Source organism: Lactuca sativa, chromosome 4 (genome assembly GCF_002870075.4).
Source record: "Lactuca sativa cultivar Salinas chromosome 4, Lsat_Salinas_v11, whole genome shotgun sequence".
Classification (NCBI taxonomy): Eukaryota; Viridiplantae; Streptophyta; class Magnoliopsida; order Asterales; family Asteraceae; genus Lactuca; species Lactuca sativa.
In genome coordinates, this window is record NC_056626.2 from 259,408,217 (window position 1) to 259,432,509 (window position 24,293).

At 38.1% G+C, this 24,293-nt stretch overlaps 1 protein-coding gene across 1 annotated transcript; it reads left to right on the top strand.

Annotated features, from left to right (window-relative positions):
* Positions 1-21,751: 21,751 nt before the first annotated feature.
* On the top strand, positions 21,752-22,554 carry LOC128133614 (60S ribosomal protein L7a-2-like; the record flags this gene model as incomplete). Its single annotated transcript, XM_052771121.1, has 3 exons — positions 21,752-21,977; positions 22,097-22,266; positions 22,348-22,554. Coding segments are annotated over 3 exons (588 nt in total), but the record flags the coding sequence as incomplete, so codon positions are not given.
* Positions 22,555-24,293: the final 1,739 nt, after the last annotated feature.

Genomic DNA, 24,293 nt, shown 5'->3' on the forward strand with positions numbered 1-24,293 from the left:
GAGTTAGATAGTGGACTTTACCTGAAGTAGAGTCAAACTTATTGACTTTAACATCCTTAGGTAAATTTGGCAGCTTCGCAACCAATGCCCCTTCCTTTGGCAATATAAACATATGGACCATAATGGTACACGGGACTATCACAGACTTAGCTTTTCTCTTTACCATTTGGTCAACCGAGTTGACTATGGCCGATCCCTATCCACTGGGAAGAGAATGCTTTACTGGATAACCAATGTCATCATTATTAATGTCCATAAAGTTTTAGGAAGTTGATCTTAGCAAATAGATAAGATCATTAAGGGTCTTGTCATAGTCTGTTTCATAGGTGTCCCAAAGGAACTCACTATGTGACTTAGAAAGTGATTGAACCACCAACTTTCTCAAGACTTTGACACCCAACTCTCCCGGCTTGTCAATATGTGACTACATCTCCAAGATGTGTTCACACCTAGACCTTGCCTTGCCAATAGGGCTTGAGTGACCTTAAACTTTTCAAGAACTTGTGGGTTGGGGAGAATAATTGGAGGAGGAGAAAGAAGTATGATATCCATGGGACATCATCTTCATTAGGAAACCTTGTTTCACTAGATTTGGGAAGTTCATAGGTGTCTATTACAGACATCTTTTGGGAGATATTCAAGATAGTTGATTTAAAGTCCTTAATATGACACCCAATATGAAATATTAAGGCTAGGACCCAACAAACTATTTTATAACTTAGAAGAGGTATGCCGTAATCCAAGCTATAAAATATTTGAAGGTAGGTGAATGACGATTCACCAATTTCCACCAAGATAAACGAAATGAATTATTAGGTTTTAATTGGTTTTGAAACTCCTAGATCTTTGAGATTCATTGAACTTTTCAAAGGCATGTTTCAATCTCGAGTGTGCCCTTCAGGTTTTGTGACTGGGATGCCGAGGATCACAAAACAAGGTGTGAAGTAACCATGCAAATCACTTGGTACCCTTAATAAATTACCCCTCAATCGATGTGCCGGTTAACCACACACGCTCCATCGATACTATGATAAATATTAAGTCACCCTTTACCTACCTTGTTAAGTCCAAGTTAGTGTGCCGGTTAACCACACACGCTCCACTAACGACTTAGACAAAGTGTAAAGTGTAATTTCATGGATTAGCACCTTATTCACATTTTTCCTAAGTAACTAAGATTGGGTATTATTAAGAGTTTAGTTACTCAGTATTTTTCATTAATACTTTTAATGAAGGGAGAATTCTAGTCCTGTCAAACCCGTTCGGCTAACGACCCTCCACCAGTCAAGCAAGCGGTGGGTGAGAGTGGACACCCATTAAGTTGCCATTTTATAGGCAACAACCTTATACCCACCTTATAGACCGGCTTCGTGAATGAGGCGTACTAGCGGTAAGACTGACTTTACTCTTATACATATATATATATATATATTATTAACTTATAATATTATAAAGTATAAGGGTTGAATTTTAACTTTTAAAATTCTAAGGGCTAACTTGGAATTAAAGTATTCATAAGTGAAAACTTTACAAATTCCAAAACTTGAGGGCAAGTTTTGAAACTATTCAAAACTAATTAATTCCATAACTTATGTGTTTAAAGTAGTTTTAATCCAAAAACTCTTCAAGTTCCATAACTTGAGGACAAGTTATGGAAGACTTTAAACTAATAAAAGAATTAACTTTTCTTTATTTTATAACTTATGGAATTAATTAAGGTTACACCTTTTTTTTTATTTAATTAAATGAAGAGACTCTTGGTCCTCCATAACTTGAGGACAAGTTATGGAGTCATAAAACCATTTAATTAGAACTAGACTCTTCATTTTTGTAACCTTTGCCAATTTTTATGAGTTTTATGATTCTTAAATGTGACTTTTCATATAACTTGAGGACAAGTTACAAAAACACATTTTAGAATCAATTCTTAGATTAATTTGGATTAAAACCAACTATCACATAATTTTCATCATTAATCTAAATTCACTCATAAAACAAGGTAACACAAAAAACTTTTGGTGATCCATAACTTATTCTTAAGTTATGGAATCCTTTAAAACATTAACACCAAATTTTGTAACTCCAAAAAAACTTTGAATCAATTTTTTTTAAAACCTTTTCATATCCATAACTTATGGAGGTTTCAAAAAATAAAACTCTTTAGATCAAACTTTTAAAACTAATAAAATAATCATATTATTTTATCTTTTATTAAATTTGACCTAATTCAACTCATAAAGCAAATTATTCAAATTTTACAAATAATTAGTTTTTTCACAAGAACAAGTAATTATCTTAAAATTTGACAAACTTCATGTTTTTTTTTCTTTTTTTTTTCTTTTTTTTTTTTCAACTTTGAAAATAAAATATTTGCATCAATATAACAGAAAACAACCCGTGGCTCTGATACCACTGTTGGTTTTTGAGCATTCTAACACTCCTAAGTGTACATGCAACCCTAAATACCTTGGATCTATGTTTTCTCTATTATACATGCAAATAAGAACTTCCAAGGTATTATTCTAATCTAGCATACAAAACAATAAATATAGCAAGATAGAATACATACCTCTTTGGTGTAGACAATCTTCATGTAGCTTGAGTGCCTAGTGCCCCAAGTGTGACACCTCAAATGGAATCACAATCATCAAAACACTTGGAATGACTTGAGAGAATTCTACACTCTTCAAAATCGGCTAGCCCTTTCTTCACTCACACTAGTCGCCGATTTTTCCTCAATAATAAGATGCTTATATAGTTACACAATTAGGGTAAACTCTTAATTGTCATGGCTTTCCATTTCCTTGGATCCATGGGTACAAATACACCATGGAGCATCCATGGACCATCCTATGGGTTTTAGCCCAACTTGATTATCCATGGAGCATTAGCCCACTATACAAGTATGGATGATTTACACAATCAACCCATATATTTAATTAGTCTTCTTTTGATCACTTAATTAATCCTAGATTAATTCTTGATCAATACTAATTAAATAATCTTATTATTCTTATTATTAATATACTAGAACTTATAATATATTAATAACCATAAGTGTCTTATTCCTCTCATTATAGTCTATCCAAGTGCATGATGGTATGCAACCCAAATGGACCATGCCGGGTCGGGTCAAGTCTTACCAAATATAGTTATGGACTTAGACATTAATCCAACACCCACTCCCTGAACTTGGCGGTGATCTCCGCCACAGTCTCAGTGGTCTGCGTCAAATCCTGAAACTCCCGTGCCAACTGCTGCACCTCAATAATTGGTGAAAACTCCACCCTGAACCTGGCTGAGAAATTGCTCCATGTCATCGCGTCCAACGGGGCATCATCCCCCAAAGCATGACCGATCTCCTCCCACCAATCCCTCGCTTTGTCCTTCAGAAGACAGGAAGCGAGTCTGACCTTGTCCCCCTCAGGGCACCGACTCGTACGGAATGCGTTGGCAACATTAGCCAACCATTTGCTGCTAGCAATGGGGTCCCTAGCCCCATGATAATCTGGTGTCCCGCAAGCCCTGAACTTTCGAAATGTCAACGTACGCGCTCCCATCAAAGCCATCATCTCGGTACGGAAGGCTCCCAGCCTCTCATCCAAAATCTCCAATATACCCTCCTTGACCGTGCCAAAGATCACAGGAGTCTGGTCTAGAATACTGCGCGTAACCTCCACTGATATCAACTCCCTCATTCGCTCCTCGAGCTGCTCGGCTCCTGAACCCGAGCCTGATCCCTCTCCGGCGCCTGATCTGCCCACTGGTCTCTCTCGCAACGTCACCATGCTGAAAGTATAATACATCCACTGGTCCGAATACTTATCACTACTGTGAGACCCAACACACGCACTACCAGTTCCCGGTCTCATCTCGGCATTTCTCGAATCGAGTATGGATCCTCTGCTTTCAGTAGTAAGGGCCCGTACTACCTTCCACATCTATCCGTACTTTCCTCAAGAGCTGCTTCGACTCCACCAGGTCCCTTTTTCCACTGCTACTGTTCCCAGCACTACCTCATCCTAGGCTTGCCCTAGGGAAACTTCTAACTCAAACCAAACCAGTCCTTAGCTGCTGAAGGCCTCCTTATGATGCCAATTAGCCATCACCTGGATACCATCACATGTGACGAGGCTTAGATAATTCTTCGAGTAAAAGACTCGTCACTACAACGGTTGGATTCAAACAAGAGCTGCGCAATAGGGCCAAATCCAACACTCCGAGATTATTCAACCCTGATCACATGTGACGTGACGTATCCACCTAATGGCTAGCTCCCATCACTCGGAGTCCCACAATGCACATAGCAAGTAGCATTTAGACAAGGGGAAATCTAACCATAACATACTCAAGTAATCATAATCTCATATCACGAATCTGTACTAGCATGCAACGCAAACTCATAAACTCAGGCATAACCTAAACAGGCTATCCTACTACTATCTAACCAACACTATCATGCAACTCAATAGCACATATAATAGGCACATAAGGCATCCTCCCTAAATCGTTAGTCCTAAGCTAGCATGCTGTTTTATTAACTGATAATCAAAACATAACTTGTATGGGTATTTTGGGGTACTTACTTGAGCTCGGTTGATTGCATGCACCACACCCCTTTTCTCTTTTCAAAATTCTTTCCTTTCTGAATTCTTTTTACTTTTCTAAAGCTGTTTTCTTTCTCAAACTCTTTTTACAAAACTATCTTTTCATTTTGAAAACTTCTATACCAATTCCATAGTTTGAGTTCATACACACCCGAGAGTACGTCCGAATCCCTCAAACCAAGGATCTGATACCAACTTGTAACGTCCCAAAATTCAAGATTAAAAATTTCTTTTAATAAAACATCACTTAAAGCAAAATCATCAATCCAAAACATAACCAGTGTATTAATTTCCAAACATATGTTCATTATCAGAGTAAAACATTCCCAGGCTGCCTAATCAAGGTGTGTGCCATGCGATCACCCCGAGCTCTTCCCTCCGCTACCGGAAGTACCTGAAACCTAAACTAAAAACCGTAAGCACGAAGCTTAGTGAGTTCCCCAACCTACCACATACCATGAATAACCACATATTGCACATACTGGGCCATGCCAACTATTCTGGGCCTCGCCCCTACCTCGGGCCTCGCCCGCTACAACGGCCCCGCCGCTCCAGGCCTCGCCTGGCTTCGAGCCCCACTCGGATACAGATCTATTTCACTTAGGCCTCGCCTGTCATAGGGCCTCAGCCGCTAACATATAATAGCACATAAACATACCGCAACACATAAGCAAAACATATATTAATGGATCCTGTCCTAAGGCCTCGCCCTTGTCCTGCTACTGATGAGTCATGGAACCCCATCGACGCTCCTATTGATAGTGAGATACGGGCCCAGCCCAGACTCACTCCTTCCCTAACTTTGGCCTCGCCCCTGTTTTGCTGCTAATGAGATGTGGAACACCATCCACACTCTGCTATTGGTGAGATACGAGACCTCGCCCACACTCACCTCCCTACCAGGCACATACATGTATCACACAGACAACAAGTATAAACTATCATATAAACCAATCCTTGGGCACCCGCCCGCTATCATTGGACCTCATCCTGAATATCATACTAGCATACTGTGCCTAGGGCTAACCCCGAGTCTTCTACTCATAACTACATTGGCCGACATTACGGCCTTAGACCCATTCATACAAAAGGAAACTCACCTGCACTTGCTGAACTTGCTGATTACCTCTCTAGCTGCTGCCCGACAACTCTTTGAACTCCTGCTCCACTAGCTCCTCGAGCTACCAATATCAATGCAACACCTAGTCTAACTGTCCCCCGAAAGTGAACTAAGTCAAATATGGTCAACGTCAAAGTCCTGGTCAAAGTCAACCTTCCCGGTCAACCCTACTCGCTGAGTCTGCCTAATGACTCGCTGAGTTCATATGCTCAGAGTCCTTCCATTCGCGACTCGACTCGCCGAGTCAGCCCCTGACTCGCTGAGTCTACCGATTTCCATGTCCTGACCTGTCCAACTCACTGAGTCCCCACTCAACTCACTGATCCGAGTCTTAATTCGAAGGGTTTGGGGTTTCGCGACTTGACTCGCCGAGTCCAAGAACAGACTCGCCGAGTCCAAGGTATTCTTCAACCGACTCGCCGAGTTGTTCTTTCAACTCGCCGAGTTCCTGCCCAACTTCATCCAACTCGCCGAGTCCACCCATGTGACTCGCCGAGTCGCTCTAGATCTTAATCCATTCAGTGGCTCTTCGAGCCATGCAGGGGCTCCAAAACAAAGATCCATACCTCCAAAGCCTATCCGTCACGCAAAGGTGCAAACTTTACGTGTAGCTAAGGAGATCTAGGCCCAAAATACTCCAAACTCGGGTTTAAGACAAAGAGGCTTAACAACCAACCCAAAGACTGATGCTTTATGACTCTCTAGGCCATAATACACTTTGATCTGAAGTAGCAACTTCAGATCTGGACTTGTAACTCCAATTGGCTCTAGAACATGGCATAAAAGCCCCAAATCTCATGACAAAAAGGAAACTATGAGCAAAGAAGTGAAGGTAATGACTTTTTACCTTCAAATGGTATAAAAAGCCACACCAACTCTGGATCCAAGGCTTCCCCTTGCACCATTATGAACTTCCTTCTCTTCCAAGCTTCAAGTCACAACTCCAAGGCTAGATCTTTGCTCAAAAATGGAAATGGCGGCTAGGGTTCGATGTTCTGAATGAGAAGAGGTGTAAAGGAACCCTAAGGAAGAGAATGAGGCGTTAAAATATGCTACAAGTCCAAGATTTAGGGTTTTCCTTGTTCAGACCAGACTTGCCGAGTCCCCTTAGCCGACTCGTCGAGTCGGTCACTTACTCCTTGACTCGGATCCTGCTTGGACTCGCCGAGTTCCTCCCTGGACTCGACGAGTTGACCCTTTGACTTAGGGTTTTCTTTCCTTTCTTGGCTTCCTGATTTTGGGTGTTACAATAGTGGTAAGGGTGAAATAGACCCCGTAACTGGTTGAAATAAATCGGAGGGTAGGTCAGGCATCCAGATATATGCCTGACAGGTTAGGTCGGGCACCCAAATATGCCTGGCAGGGTTGGTCGAGCACCTAGATATGCTCGGAAGGGTAGGTCAAGCACCTAGATATGTGTGATAATATGTTTGCTTGGTATGTGGTGTTGGAGGAACTCATTAAGCTTCGTGCTTACGGTTTTCAGTTTTTGTTTCAGGTACACCAATTTTCAAATGAAAGAGCTCAGGACGATCACAACACGTGCACCCGTGTTTTCCTCAATATGTGATCTTTGGGATCGGACTCTGATAATTGTTTTATTCGAAATTATTTTCATTTTAAAAAAAAAGATATAATAGTGTTTTCATTACGATGAAAATGAAATTTTTACCTTGGATTTTTGGGTCGTTACATTGTATCTAGGTCTTTTATTTGGATGAATCGATTGATTGTTAGTATAAGGTATTAATGTTAGCTCATCGTCTGTTTTTCATCTGTTTCCGCTCCACTATCTTCCTTTTGCATCCGAGCTCCGAATATAACTATAATTATCCATTTCAAATCATATTAGCTATCATTTAACTATAAATACAATATTCTAGATTAAATTATTAAGATAATGGCCTCACATATATAATGAAATAAGGCCATATAAAAGATATCAAAGATGTTTTCCTGAGGAAAAGGTTCACTTTGTAACAAATCTTTTGCAACTGAATCATAATATCAAGATCCTTGCAAAGGATATGGGAGAATTGATAAATGAATTCCATTGATCGTACAACATAACGCATAACGAATTTCAACATGAAATCAGGGACTTGAAAAAATTGGATCATCTTCTTCTGCAAGTCTTGACTAAAGTGGTGACTTAAGTAGATCAATTAATGAGTGTTCCTTATGATACCCTTCAAAAATTTCTCAAACTATTAGAGGACAACATCAACCATCTCATTGATCCAAACCTCATCACCACCAACCTAATCAATGCCAAAATTTAGATCTCCTTCTTAAAGGTGATTGAACTTCTCAAAATTCTAAAGGGAATCTGGTTTGAGGAGAAGGTAAGGCTTTCTTCATCAAAAGGAGGAAGGCTACCGAAGAAGAAGAAAATATTGAAACTCCAATCCCTCCAATGCAGATAGACAAATCTCCTCAAAAGACATTTCCCATAAGAAACTCCATGCAGAAGCTCCTCCCAACGCTCCTCCAAAATCACCCTTAAAGACAATTAAATCTACTCACCCTCCTCCTCCAGTCAAAACCAAATCCACTAATTCTGAAGTGGAAGAAAGCTTTTATTATGATGCAAAAGAAGAAGACTCCCCAGCAACCAAACATAAAAAAAAAAGGATTGGAGGGTTGTGAAGCTTTAACAAGAAATCTTTCACAAGATTAGCTATGACATCTTCCTGGATGAAACCCTCATCCAATCCGTGGTTAATCCTATCAACCAAATTATTGATGAAGACTATGTTCCCCATCTCACATACAAAACTCCAAATGACAACACTTACGAGGACATCCCTATTTCTTACAAAAACAAATTCTTTCCACATCGACATTTTGATAGATGCTCAAATTCTCAATTATAAGAAGTTGTAAAGGTTGTGGGTCGATAAAACTACACTTTAGACAAAGTGAAGAATGGAACGCATCAAAGAACTAAATGGGTCCTAGCTATGCGTAAGTTTTAAAAGATGTTGATCGAGTTTCTCAAAAATATAAGTTGAAGAGTTAGTTTCAAGGTAACTTAAGGGGAAATTGTTGAAGCATGAAGTGACCCTCGATAACTAAGGAAAATGGCTAAATGTTTTGTGTGATTCGAAGTTAGAAGAAAAGATGTGACACAAATACAGTTCAAGTGATGATGCTAAGTTTCCAAGCCCTTTATCATTTTGTTTACCGAAGAAGAAAGTACTTTTGGTTACTTTTCAAATCATATCTTTTGGAGTAGATGTTGGATTTGGTGTCTAAGGTAATAAGTAAATTGGTATAATCTTATGGAATAAAAGTAAAACCTTGTTTTGGGTTGTCCTTAATAACTAACAAAAGCTAGGAACATCTTGTGACAACCAGAAATTTTCATTTGTATAAACTCCGCATTTAAGCAATCCAAAAAAAAAATTAGCCAAATTTATTTCAAAACTTTTCGGCCGGATTTAATCCCGTTGAAATATTTTAAATAATATTCGTCAGGCGAACCAAAAAAAATAAGGAAGTATAAATTTAGAGTTTCCGTGTTTAACGTAAATCGCGAAACTCCAAAAATTTGGAGTTTATAGGAGAAAACTTAGAGTTTACGACCGCAAACCCCCGAGACTATATATATGGCACTTAGCCATTTTCCCTCATTTCTTCCATTCCATGCTAGAGAAAACCCAATTCTCTCCTAAGGATCCTCAAGCTTTCGTCCGCAACCCTCGTATACGTAAGTTCTTCTATCCCAGAAACACCAAGAACAAGGTGTTTACGGTCCAAGGTGTTCTTGGACCGTAAACCCTATAATGGGTGCCAAAGTGTGCCTTGGTTCATTCTAAGCCTTGAAAACTAGGATAAATCCTTTCCTTGATAAGTTTAGCACTTGAAAACACCAAAAATCCCTCAAGACCATGAGTTTACGGTTACGGGACCTCCCAAAACCGTAAACACCTCCCAAAGGGTATTTTGATGCCCTTAACACCTTGTATGACTTGCATTTGTGGCTAGGACATTGCATTCTTAACCTAGAACCACCAAAACATAAGAAAAATGGAAAAACATGAGTTTACGGCCGTAAACTCATGTGTTTACGACCGTAAACTCCAAAGGGAGTGGTCCAAGGACCGTAAACTCCAAAAAGTGTCCATTTTGAGCGCCAATCACTTGCTAAGCCCTTGATTCGAGTCTAGCATAATTCCTTGCGTGGTTTAGGACCTTTGAACACCCAATGGAACCACTACCATGAGTTTACAGCCATAAACTCATGGGGGTTATGGTCCAGAAACCGTAAACACCCCTAAGGGCCACCATTTGAGGAGTAAACTTCAATGTGAGGCCATACTCTCTTTATATGCAACCCTTTGTACTCCTAACACTTGTAGCAAAGTGTTTCCATGCCTTAGGATGTCCTTACTTGCATAATTGGTTGTTAAATGACTAATTAGATACTTAAATGTATCATTACATGTTAAATAGGATTCGCGTCTGTGGTCAAGTCCTCACTTGACACTTAGCATCCTATACCGTCCGTTCATCCGAATCACCCACGTCAGGTGAGTTCATACCCCTGAATTAACCTTTCAAATGTTTTTAAATGCTTTTATGGGGGGGGGGGGGATACCTGAACTAAACTGCTAATCAATAGGTACACTGCCTTTCGTGTTTTCGTCTTTGTGTTTAAGTTAGTAGGATTAAAACTAGTTGGTTTTACACACATCACACATATTCGAAGGCCTATCAGATGTAAGTTATATATAATTTGTGTACCCTATGAAATTGTAGCAGGACTCGATATGGATCACCCAGTGAAACGTTTTAATAATCTCTTAGGATTCTTTAGACATTTCCATTCTCACACGAAACCTTTTAGAGAACCTTATCCACTTCAGTGTTCGACAGAAGAGTTGATTCAGACCTAGAAGAGGTTCACTGAGAGGATTTCCAGTTCGGAAATAAATGAACTAGGACGAGACTATTGAAACCACCAGGTGCCTGCACCTTCTAGGGACATCGGTAGGAAATTCGCCTGAACTTCCGAGATTTCCAGTTATCCATCATGAAGTGATGACACTCAGAGTCAGAATTGGAAGTAAGACGGAGTAGAAATTCAATATGTTTACACGAGAAGAGAACCCTAGGTAACTACCTGAAGAAAACCAACGCCGGTCCCAGTCAGGGATAAGAGGTAGACAGAGGGAGCCAATACATGGAACCCGAGAAGTGTCTTTTCCACGTTATCGTCGTGCTAATACACCCATAAAATAATACAATTTAGTGAGTTAGTGATTACACTACTCACACTATGTGCTAGGCAAATCGCCTTTCCCCACCGCAAGTAATATGATTAGATCGGATCCCAAAACCTCGATTGAGAGTGTTTAGCCATAAGTCTTCATGAGCCCTTTTCTTCCGTGATCTTTGTTCCGAACTGTCATCAAATCTTTCCAAAGCCGGAGATCGAATCTCATCAGTATAAAGATAACTTAGTAGGAACAACTCCCATCTTATGGCTTTTCCGATACTCTTACTCCTACCCGATTTCCTAGACTGCATCATAGGGATGTAGGTCGACACTCAGATAACCAACATCTGAAGCGCGGGAAAAATTATTGCCTATTATACTAAGGATAGTTACGTCTAGAGTTAACCATCGTCTCACATCGGCTTGTGTTCCTTTTCGTGTAGGAAAAACCATGCCTCCAAAGAAACGTAAGCAACCCGCTGTCAAAACACCGACTCTCCTATTCGATGAAGCTACGTTTCAAGCTGCAGTCTCAGCAGCCGTAGTTGCTTTCATGGCTCACCTGAATGCTAACAACACCAATGTTAGCGGGAGCCCTATCAAGATTTTTAGTCCTTGAAATGGACAGCAGCAACCAACACCTGCGTACCCGGCCACCCAAGAACCTTAACCAAATCCACTGAAGAGAAAGTTCAAGAACGAGGAGGGAAGTACCTCGAATCAAAGGCCTTCTGAAGGGCAACAAGCTGAAGTGGTCAATACCCCTGTTAACACTTCCGCCTCGACTCCAAGAAGACCATACCTAGGAAACCTTCCCCATTGCAGCAAGTGTAGCTACCATCATCATGGTGTCTGTCGAGAACTTTTTTGCGTTAGGTGCAACAGGAAAGGGCGTACCTCTCGTACCTACAGAGCCCCGGTTGAGTTCATTACATCAACCACCAATGTTGGGACCAGTCCAATATGCCACCTATGCAGTGAAATTGGGCACTTCAAGAAGGACTGCCCAACTGAAAGAAACGACAAGGTTGTAGGAGGCGTCTAACCCTAATATCTAGGGAGAAGAATCAAGGAACCCAGTGGAATTTTGGTACGTCTTTCTCAATCCCAAGTAGTTAACCGAAAACATTAAATGATTAATTCTAATTTTAATTACTCTCTCGTTAAGGCGAAAGTCGCAGAACTGTTGTAAAATTCAAAAATCCATCAAGTAAAGCTATAATGGCTCGATATATACGTTAAGGCCATGTATAATTAAGATTGATAGACCTCGAGTGAGTGATGCTGCCTTATTTCTTGTTCCTCATTTGGTTGTGGATTTAGGGTGGAGTCGCTCAGTCAACAGTCCTTTCCACCTCAATTATACATGACTAGTGTATACTAGGCGATTATAGAGAAACCTCATGGGAAATTCATTCACAAAAAGTACATTATTCCAAAACATCAGGACCCCCTAGAGTTCCGCGTCGATTCTATCAGTCCAAGTATCCGTGAAAGTAATACCATGGATGAAACCCGAGACGCCAAGAACTTGTGTGCCCGAACAGCACGTGGTCCTATCGACCTTCATTCCATATCATGTCGATGTATGTCAACTTCGATGCATCTATCAATCATGGTTCGACTTAGTGCAACCATGTGTAAATTCCTAGTGTTGTGTAAAGGGAACTTTCACCATAGCCAGTTCGTCAAATAAAGGTTCTTCCGAGCTTAATAATAAAACCTAACGCAATCTGTCGGTCGTCTCTCTTATCTAAAACCTTCCGAAATACTTAGGAGAAGGGTATTACGCGCTGTAACCCACCCCTCCTTAAATAGATAGATACCGAAGCGAAAGGCACCGCAGGTATCCCAGAAGACAATAACCGCCCGAGGCCTACTCTGTAGATTTCCCAGAAAGACACTTAGCACCTTACAATCAGGTTCGTGAATCAAGAGAAAGAACTCGTGGGATTAACTTGCTACTACTGAGTATATGCATTAGAGCGGTATATAATTAAGATCAATAAGATTTAAGATGTGTGCTTCCTCTCGACTCCCTATTCCCTGTTTGGTTGTGGGTCTGGGGTGGGGCCACACATCTGAACACCCCGTCAGTCTCAATTATATACAACTTGCATACACCGAGTATTAGTGATTAAGCCGAGTATGAGGATTACCATGAACCTTATAATAAGACCCTTCATTTTATCCCATAGAAAAGGAGCTTGAGTCAAGAGAACCACTGCAGGTTGAGCTACTAAAATGACCACAAATGGGAAATTTGTTGTCATCTCGGTCAGGCCAACGTAGTAGCTAACTGTTGGATTAATGTCTAAGTCCATAACTATATTTGGTAAGACTTGACCCGACCCGGCATGGTCCATTTGGGTTGCATACCATCATGCACTTGAATGAGAGAAATAAGACACTTATGGTTATTAATATATTATAAGTTCAAGTATATTAATGATAAGAATAATAAGATTATTTAATTAGTATTGATCAAGAATTAATCTAGGATTAATTAAGTGATCAAAAGAAGACTAATTAAATATATGGGTTGATTGTGTAAATCATCCATACTTGTATAGTGGGCTAATGCTCCATGGATAATCAAGTTGGGCTAAAACCCATAGGATGGTCCATGGTGTATTTGTACCCATGGATCCAAGGAAATGGAAAGCCATGACAATTAAGAGTTTACCCTAATTGTGTAACTATATAAGCATCTTATTATTGAGGAAAAATCGGCCACTAGTAGTATTCAAGAAAGGGCTAGCCGATTTTGGTGAGTGTAGAATTCTCTCAAGTCATTCTAAGTGTTTTGATGATTGTGATTCCATTTGAGGTGTCACACTTGGGGCACTAAGCACTCAAGCTTCATGAAGACTTTCTACATCAAGAGGTATGTATTCTATCTTGTTACATTATTGTTTTGTATGCTAGATTAGGATAATACCTTGGAAGTTCTTATTTGCATGTATAATAGAGAAGACATAGATCCAAGGTATTTAGGGTTGCATGTACACTTAGGAAGTGTTAGAATGCTCAAAACCCAACAGTGGTATCAGAGCCACGAGTTGTTTTCTGTTATATTGATGCAAATATTTTATTTTCAAAGTTGAAAAAAAAAAGAAAAAAAAACATGAAGTTTGTCAAATTTTAAGATAATTACTTGTTCTTGTGAAAAACTAATTATTTGTAAAATTTGAATAATTTGCTTTATGAGTTGAATTAGGTCAAATTTAATAAAAGATAAAATAATATGATTATTTTATTAGTTTTAAAAGTTTGATCTAAAGAGTTTTATTTTTTGAAACCTCCATAAGTTATGGATTTGAAAAGGTTTTAAAAAAAAAAATTGATTCAAAGTTTTTTTGGAGTTACAAAATTTGGTGTTAATGTTTTAAAGGATTACATAACTTAAGAATAAGTTATGGATCACCAAAAGTTTTTTGTGTTATCTTGTTTTATGAGTGAATTTGGATTAATGATGAAAATTATGTGATAGTTGGTTTTAATCCAAATTAATCTAAGAATTGATTCAAAAATGTGTTTTTGTAACTTGTCCTCAAGTTATATGAAAAGTCACATTTAAGAATCATAAAACTCATAAAAATTGGCAAAGGTTACAAAATGAAGAGTCTAGTTCTAATTAAATGGTTTTATGACTCCATAACTTGTCCTCAAGTTATGGAGGACCAAGAGTCTCTTCATTTAATAAAATAAAATAAAATAAAAAAAAGTGTAACCTTAATTAATTCCATAAGTTATAAAATAAAGAAAAGTTAATTCTTTTATTAGTTTAAAGTCTTCCATAACTTGTCCTCAAGTTATGGAACTTGAAGAGTTTTTGGATTAAAACTACTTTAAACACATAAGTTATGGAATTAATTAGTTTTGAATAGTTTCAAAACTTGCCCTCAAGTTTTGGAATTTGTAAAGTTTTCACTTATGAATACTTTAATTCCAAGTTAGCCCTTAGAATTTTAAAAGTTAAAATTCAACCCTTATACTTTATAATATTATAAGTTAATAATATATATATGTATAAGAGTAAAGTCAGTCTTACCGCTAGTACGCCTCATTCACGAAGCCGGTCTATAAGGTGGGTATAAGGTTGTTGCCTATAAAATGGCAACTTAATGGGTGTCCACTCTCACCCACCGCTTGCTTGACCGGTGGAGGGTCGTTAGCCGAACGGGTTTGACAGGACTATAATTCTCCCTTCATTAAAAGTATTAATGAAAATAATAAGTAACTAAACTTTTAATAATACCCAATCTTAGTTACTTAGAAAAATGTGAATAAGGTGCTAATCCATGAAATTACACTTTACACTTTGTCTAAGTCGTTAGTGGAGCGTGTGTGGTTAACCGGCACACTAACTTGGACTTAACAAGGTAGGTAAAGGGTGACTTAATATTTATCATAGTATCGATGGAGCGTGTGTGGTTAACCGGCACATCGATTGAGGGGTAATTTATTAAGGGTACCAAGTGATTTGCATGGTTACTTCACACCTTGTTTTGTGATCCTCGGCATCCCAGTCACAAAACCTGAAGGGCACACTCGAGATTGAAACATGCCTTTGAAAAGTTCAATGAATCTCAAAGATCTAGGAGTTTCAAAACCAATTAAAACCTAATAATACATTTCGTTTATCTTGGTGGAAATTGGTGAATCGTCATTCACCTACCTTCAAATATTTTATAGCTTGGATTACGGCATACCTCTTCTAAGTTATAAAATAGTTTGTTGGGTCCTAGCCTTAATATTTCATATTGGGTGTCATATTAAGGACTTTAAATCAACTATCTTGAATATCTCCCAAAAGATGTCTGGTTTAGACACCTATGATCTTCCCAAATCTCTTGAAACAAGGTTTCCTAATGAAGATGATGTCCCATGGATATCATACTTCTTCACCTCTTCAAATTATTCTCCCTAACCCACAAGTTCTTGAAAAGTTTAAGGTCACTCAGGCCCTATTGGCAAGTCAAGGTCTAGGTGTGGTCACATCTTGGAGATGTAGTCACATATTGACAAGCCGGGAGAGTTGGGTGTCAAAGTCTTGAGAAAGTTGGTGGTTCAACTACTTTCTAAGTCACATAGTGACTTCTTTTGGAACACCTATGAAAAAGACTATGACAAGACCCTTAATGATCTTATCTATTTGTTAAGATCAACTTCCTAAAACTTTATGGACATTGACAATGATGACATTGGATATCCAGTAAAGCATTCTCTTCCCAATGGAAAGGGATCGGCTATAGTCAACTCGGTTGACCAAATGGTAAAGAGAAAAGCTAAGTCTGTGATAGTCCTGTGTACCATTATCAAAGGGTCCATATGTTTGTATTGCCAAAGAAAGGGCATTGGTTGCGAAGCTGCCAAATTTACCTAAGGATGTTAAAGTCAATAAGTTTGACTTTACTTCAGGTAAAGTCCACTATCTAACTCTGTTAAGTTTCTATTATGAGATTCTTGATACATGATGTGACTAGGTCACATGGTGATGTTTTAAGAATCAAAGAAAAGTGAAGAAACTTAAAGAAAGAATATGCTGAATCTGATGGCGTAGATGGATTTCTATCGCATAGTTTGAAGGTCGGATTCTTGAGCTACTTCTTAGGAGTTATGAGATATTGCTTAGGAATAGGTAACAACAAGTTTTCATATGGATTGTAAGGATAAGTTTTCCGCAAAGTTTAAAATAAAAGGAAAATTTTTGATTTTATTTATTTTAAAGTATCCTTACAATGGCATTTGAGGAAAAATTGTTGCTTATATAATTCCGTTAAGAGCAAGAGTGGAAATATGAAATTGATTCTTTCATTTGTGGTAATGTCTAAATTTACCAAATAAGGAAAGATTCTCATCATCCAAGGTTCAATTGGACCGGAACTTGGAATCATGCAAGTTGTATCGCATGATGAATGAGAACTTTCAAGTTTTGGAAAATTAAGACTAATTACTTGTTCACATGGATGTGTGAGTCAAGTAAAGGACTTAGGGATCGAGTACACATTCTTGTGCATTGATTAAGTCCACCACTAAAGATTGATAAGAAGAATCAAATAAGGCAGAAGGATAAAAGTTTCTCAAATCTGAAAAGATGGGAGAGTACTTTAGTATCAGTTTTGTGATCATCTTAATGATTAAGAAACCATATCAAAATTAGTTCTCTAAGGAAATCTTAGTGCATTCTTATGACTAAGAAGAGGAACTTGAATTGTTGAAATGGTTAAATCAAGAAGATGAGTCATACTTCGTTCCAATACAAGTCTTAGAGTCATACTCCAAGATTGTCATTTGAGTGACATGTCTTAAAGAAGGTTTAAAACACTTGTCAAATGTAAGAGTAAAAGTTTTCTACTCTTGTACATTTGAAATTGGTAAGTTGTGATGTTTTGGATAAAACAAAGACCAACTTAGGCCAATTGGGTAAAGTGTTTTTCTTGATTAGAATCCGCACTATCTCTTGGATGTTTGACAAGGGAGTCTTATATGTCAAGAGGACAGTGGGAGTCTTAAAGGTCTTGAAAGTCTCAAGAACTAATCAAGAATAAAACCTAAAGTTCTTCTCTAGCACACAATTTGAGGTTTATAATCTATTGTGTTGACATATCTGTGCCCATTCCAGTTAAAGTTGGCTTTGCATATGAGTTCTTAGAGTTCTCAGTTTGTTGCATAACAACTTGGAAGCAATGGCAGGCCCTTGAGCTGCCAGGTGGCAAGAAGTTAAGATTGAGTTCAATCCATATGGTTTTGGATTTGTCATTATCTTTGTCTTGTGATTATGGTTTGACAAATTCATATGGGTAGGAACTCATACACCATATAAATCTAAGTGTCATAAGGTTTCTCTCCGATTCATGAAAATGATGGTGAGGAAACACTTTCACTAAGTAGATTTTATCTAGATAGCAATTGTGATATTTGCATTCTCAAAGTCGTTAGTGGAGCGCGTGTGGTTAACCGGCACACTAACCTGGACTTGTGAGAAGTGGCAAAAAGGTCTAACCATTATGATTACGGCATACCTCTTCATAATTGTTTAGACTCACAAGTGTGCTATCTAAGGGAAGGTGTATGATTTTGATACAACTTTATCAAAACAATCTAGCATCAGAAATCTGAACTTTGGTCAATGAAGTATTGATTTCTAGAAGTCCAGCTGATTTCTGAGTACATGTCAAAGCTAGTGGGAGCATAAGTGTTATGCTAATAATCATCATGTTAGTGGGAGCATGATAATTATGATAAGTATTGCAAGTTAGCAATGTTAATTATAGAAAACAAAAGTTTCAATTGGGAAAAAGTTGTTTTGCTATAATTAAGGGAGAGGAAATTATACTTCATCTCAAATCTATAAGCTTAGATCGTGAGGTTTTAATCATTTAGTCAAGGATATATATATGAATTTCATGTTGGAATGGCTCAACATAAGGAAATTTTGTATATGAGTCCATTATTTGCGTTCTAAAATTCGATTATGATTACGGCATCCCTTTTCATAATCTGAATTATGAGAACTTGGCAAATTGAAATGGAAATGTTATAGCAAAAGACTGGTTTAGTCTTTATGTGAGACATCATGAATCGTGTCCCATATGCTTCGGATATAGGATCGATTACATGTGCTATAATCATTCGTTCTAAAATTTTCCAAATGCCTGGGGCATTAAGAAGGGAAAAGGTTTAGAACTGGATATGACTAAAAGGATTAAACAATTGTCGAGGACAATCTAAGGTTTACCAAAGATTGGTTGCTCAAGGACAGTTGGAAGTATAGTGATAATTCTGGAAGGACCATATTGACATAATCTGTAAGGAGGCAACTCTTGTTCAGAAGTGATAGTCAAAATGGAATCTGGAAATGTTTCAAAGTTAGAATTTTCAATCTGTTTAAGATTAGGAAACTTAATGCAAGAAGGATGTTTCCAAGGAGCTGATCTCCTTTGGAATACTCTGTAATGATTGTTGTCAAGTCTTTCTGACTTTGTGCATAATCATTACAAGAGGATCAATGCATATAAGTTTAGAATCTAACAGATTTCAGTAAATGGCATGAATTTGGAATTCTTGCATTTGCAGTAAGGATTTGGGGGTGTGAAAAGAGAATCATTGAAGTTATGTTCAATTGATCTAGTTCACAAAGTAAAGATCATAGAAAAACATAGTATGCATACTTGGTGTGTGGCATGACTAGTGTTTTGAAAAAAAACATAGTGTACATGCTTGGAGCATGGGACAACTATTGTTTTAAATTCAAGAATAAAGTTGATAGCTGAAACACTGTACAATGAATAATGTGTAATCATATGGTGATAAATAAAAGGTGTTTTATTTATGTTCAAAGGGTTGATACCATATTGGATTCAATTATTATTGTGTTTCACTTTGCATGTTTTGACTTCCCGAATAAACTGGGTTATTCTTCCGGAATGACTAAGTTATTCAAACCATCCACAGTCGGTCATATTTTGGAAGTAGATATGAATTAAGACTGTCATGATGGGTTGTAGAGGTCTAAGGTGTTGGACAAGGCTACAACAATCATGAGTGCTCATAAGTTCTGAGTATTGGATTCAACCCGCGCTCATTGGAATCACTTCATGGATTTTATCACGAGTGATCATGAGACGATAATATCTTATATTCTTCAAACCTAGAGATATGAGTTGTTACTATGAGTTGATAGTACATTGATAGCACGAAAACGCATTTGGTAACTCGGTGCTATAAAACGTGCCTTTGTGTATGATTCAACAAGTAGTAGAACAAGCCATATGAGTCGAAGTTTATCCGTTCCTTTTACCTTTGGGATAAAAGCGATATCTGTGGGCCCCTCGATGATTTGATGATGACAAATGGAAGTGCTCGGCCGGGCCAGGACTGATTTGATTTGTTCAATTAGTCAGTTGTCATAAATCGGAAATCGGGAAACAACAAATGGACAGAGAGAATGATTATAATCCATGTCTCAGTCCATATGATATCTAGAATGGAGGAATATATGATCCCTTATCTAATGGACAAGTCACTGACAAAGGTCAGAGTTCATCTACAAGGTCAGAGTTCGACAGAAGCTTTTGAGAGCTACGATTGCCGCACTACTAGAAAAATAGCCTTTTACGACGCGCAAACCATGACACTCATTAATTTATGTTACGCAACCGATAGTGACATTAAAAACGTGTCATCTATTCAGAAAATTTAAGGATTTAGGTCACGCATTATTGCGCGCCCTTAAATTATTGTCATAAGAAAAAAAATTAAAAACACGGAGGGCGCTGTATCTTAAATGCGCGCCCTCTGGAGGTGTCGCTTTATAATTTTTATGAACGCGCGTTCTTTAGTTACAAGCGGGAAAAGAAAAGCCGAAAAAATTAGAAAAGCCCGCTAACTCTTTGACCTAAGCGTTTTGACGCATCTTTCATTCTCCTCACACTGCTGTGCAACCTTTTCCAAGGTAACGATTTCATCTCCATCTCTCGACTTCATCATCTCAATGAAGAAAAAAGGCTTCTGATTTCCATTATCTGCTTCATCTCTGCTGTGATTTCACCTGCTTCATCTCTTCTGTTCTTGAGAATACTCGCCAACAGTGTTCTTCCACTATTCCTTGACCTGCTTCTTTCTGTATTCTTTTATCCACAATGTCTTCAAAGACATTCTCACACACTTTCTAAAAAAATCATTTTTTCTCTCTCAAGAACCCTAGCCGTCACTCACACCACCATATTTGTAGTGTGTTCTGTTCAGATATATATGCATCGATGAAACAAGGAACCTTGATATGGAAGGCCACCCAAGTATTAACTCTTCAAGATTCAGGCCCCTGACACCCCATTTACATCAGACTACCAACACCACCGCAAACAATGGATGTTGGTGGTTTGGTCTCACACCTTCTTTACTGTGGGATACAGATCCTAACCATCTGACCTCCCTCTCTCTCTCTCTCATGACGAAGAACACAATTTGAAGGATTATCAATCAAGAATGATTGGTTATGGTTATGATTTAAAAGGCAAACTGAATATATCAGTCGATATCGATGGAGGGTTTGCGAAAACCAAGGTAATAATTTTGATTTGCTTTTAGTTGGTGTTTCTCTTACTGGTACCCTTCTTTCACATTCTCAAATTATGTGTTCTTCTGTGTGGATTTGTTTGAAATTTGAAAGAAAGTTTTATGAAGCACTCCAACTGCTCGATGAAATGCTTGAACCAGGTTTTTGGATTCATTCCAGTCAGTTATTAGATCATGCATTACTACATTTAATCTCAATTTAGTTGTGGATTTTGTTGACTTAATCTATGTTATGAGCATATTGGATCATATTTAAATTATTATGTTATTGAATACATGCTAAACTTCAATGTATGTATAGCCCATATAAAGTTTAAGAGATAGACGGTTATATGCAACTTCATTGAACAAAGAAGAGTTACAAATGGTTATGTCAAATTGACTATAGTCATAGTAAAAGAGATTTGATTTTGATGTGATTTTTTTAATAAGGAGCCTCTAAATAAATGTGAAAATTTAAGGACTAGGAAATAGGACAACCCGGGTTAAATTATATAAATTGTAACAGAATCCTCATATGATATTCTCCTTCCTATAGACTCGCACCTATTTTGTCACCTGCCTCATGGTATCATATCCAGAGAGCTAAAGTAGCATTTATATATTGGCAGTAAACTCGAATCGATAACATAGATTTTGAAACCGAAATTCGTTTACTCATAACTACATATTTTGAAAACCCCTGGAGTATGATTGGAATTGTTCTGTTGTTAATATCTACGAGTCTATCTAATTTCCCAGGAGAAGGTCGCGAATCCATTGTTCGAGAAACGACCAAAGCAATTTGGAATCGGTGGAGCTTTGCCTCCTAAGAAGGATCTTCACAGATTCGTAAGATGGCCTCAAGTCGTCCGAATTCAGAGAAAGAGGAGAATCCTCAAGCAGCGTTTGAAGGTCCCACCAGCATTGAACCAGTTTACCAAAACCCTTGACAAGAATCTCGGTATAATGCTCATCCTTAACAATAATTTTGTTCTAATTCCAACTATGTTCTTACTCCTTTTACAATCCACCGAGTTTCATCAAACTGATAGACAAATCTCTGTTTATGAAATTATGAAGCAACGACTTTGTTCAAGATGCTACTCAAGTACAGGCCGGAAGACAAAGCAGCCAAAAAGGAACGCCTGTTGAAGAGAGCTCAAGCTGAATCAGAAGGAAAGACTGTTGAAGCTAAGAAACCCATTGTTGTGAAGTATGGTCTTAACCATATTACCTACCTTATCGAGCAGGTTTTTCTCATTTACACTCACTGTAATCTTCTATTTCTTTTTCTTCTAAAGTGCTTAATGACATATTATGTTCCATTTCAGAACAAGGCACAATTGGTGATCATTGCCCATGATGTTGATCCAATTGAATTGGTTGTCTGGCTTCCTGCACTCTGCAGAAAGATGGAAATCCCTTACTGCATTGTAAAGGGGAAATCTCGTTTAGGAACTGTAAGTTTTTCCCTTATCATACTTTTTACTTTTTTTTTTCTTCTCATTTTCAGTTGTGAGTGACAATCCTTTTTGTATTACCTTTATGGCTATTTTCTGTTTTTTAGGAAAAGAATACGGTCTTTTCCAGAGAGCTTCTTGTCACCTCTTGATTTGGTTGTTGTTCCAGGAGACAATAAGATGACGTCGCTCCTCACCACCTCCTGCTGATGCCACACATTTTCTCTTTACTACTTGCCAAACTTCAAAGTTTCTTTCATCATATCACATGAACCATTAGAAAATTAATTTGAAGGCCTGTAGCCATCTCTCTCTCTCTCTCTCTCTCTCTTCACCCTTTTCTCCCGATTTTTTTGGGTCCAATATTTCTTTGTTCATCGTCATTGCTGCTTGTTACCTATCTATGGCCACCATGAAATATTGAATAAACCAATTTTTATTTAATTTGGTTGAATACAGGTAGTTGTTTCATTCGAAATTTGGATCTTTTTATCTTCCTTTGTTTAGGTTATAATCCAGTTGGGTTGTATCCAGTATATAAGTTTATGGCTTGTTATATGTCAGTAGTTATATATGATAGTTATAATTCTGACCTTACCATGTTCAAATACTGGGCTTATCCCTTTTGTATTATGTATCTTCAATTCGGTTTATTCTTTGTAATATAGCCTTTCTAGATTTTGTAATTTTCTAATTGGAGTAAATTATTTTTGTATTGTTTTAAGCAGAACTTTGTGTTTAAACACTAATTCCAATGGGTTATTGCTGGTTGCTGTTCAGGCAGACATCAAGCTTCTCCACCAGCCTTGCCAGCAACAGTTACCTTCTGTGTCCCTGAGTACCTGTACAAGAATGACAACCTTACATCTTGATTGACAACCTTACCCTTGATGCACCCTTTAACTTCTCTGCTATGGAAGGGCAGTATCATAATTATGTTTATGGGCATGAATATTACATATTTTTCTTTTCTTATCTCAGGCCAAATGACTTTCATGATTTTGCAGAGTATTTTGTACAAATAAGGTGGAGGTGGAGGTGCTGCAGCAGTATTTTGCAGAGTATTTGCTAATATTTATCACCCGCCTCAACCGATAACCACTGGTGCAGTTGACCCATTGGCTGGTGGTGGACCGGGTAGTGTGGACATTGTGGGACCTGCAGCAGTAGCTAGTGTCTATCAGCAGCAACAACCCCAACCAACTCAAATCAACTGGCCTAACAACTACTAAAGTAACAAACTTCAACAATCAAAACCCAAAACCCAAAAAGGTATGAATGGATGGAATTGGATTATTAGGGATTTGAGTTGAGTGTATACTTAGATGAGTACTTATATACTTAGATGATGCAGGGAAGACACTTTCAATAGGCTGCAAGTTAGTATATTTGACATCCATAACCTTGCACTCTTGGCATGTGGAAGCTCATGAGTTTCTATTAATGTATAAACAGGGGTGCAATTTGCATTTGGTCTGCTTCATATAGGTTCTGGAGTTAGATGGACTCTTGTGGATTTTCTTCGAGGCCATGGTGATGAACAAATAAGTGCACTCTCATGGAGTCCTTCCAAATCCCACCTCTTTCATTTCTATATTTGTTTTTTTTGAAGCATCTTCTAGCTATGGTGAACCAAAATACACTCAAGGAGAAAACATCTAGTGGTATGCAGGGTGTAAACAACGAATGGTGCACACTTCTTCACCTTCTTGGCTGTTGTCTTCTTTCACAAGCACATCTTCAATCATCATGGGGTTCTATTGAAAAGAAAGTTAATGAAGCCATTTCTTGCTTTTTTTAGGTATGTGTTATGTGAC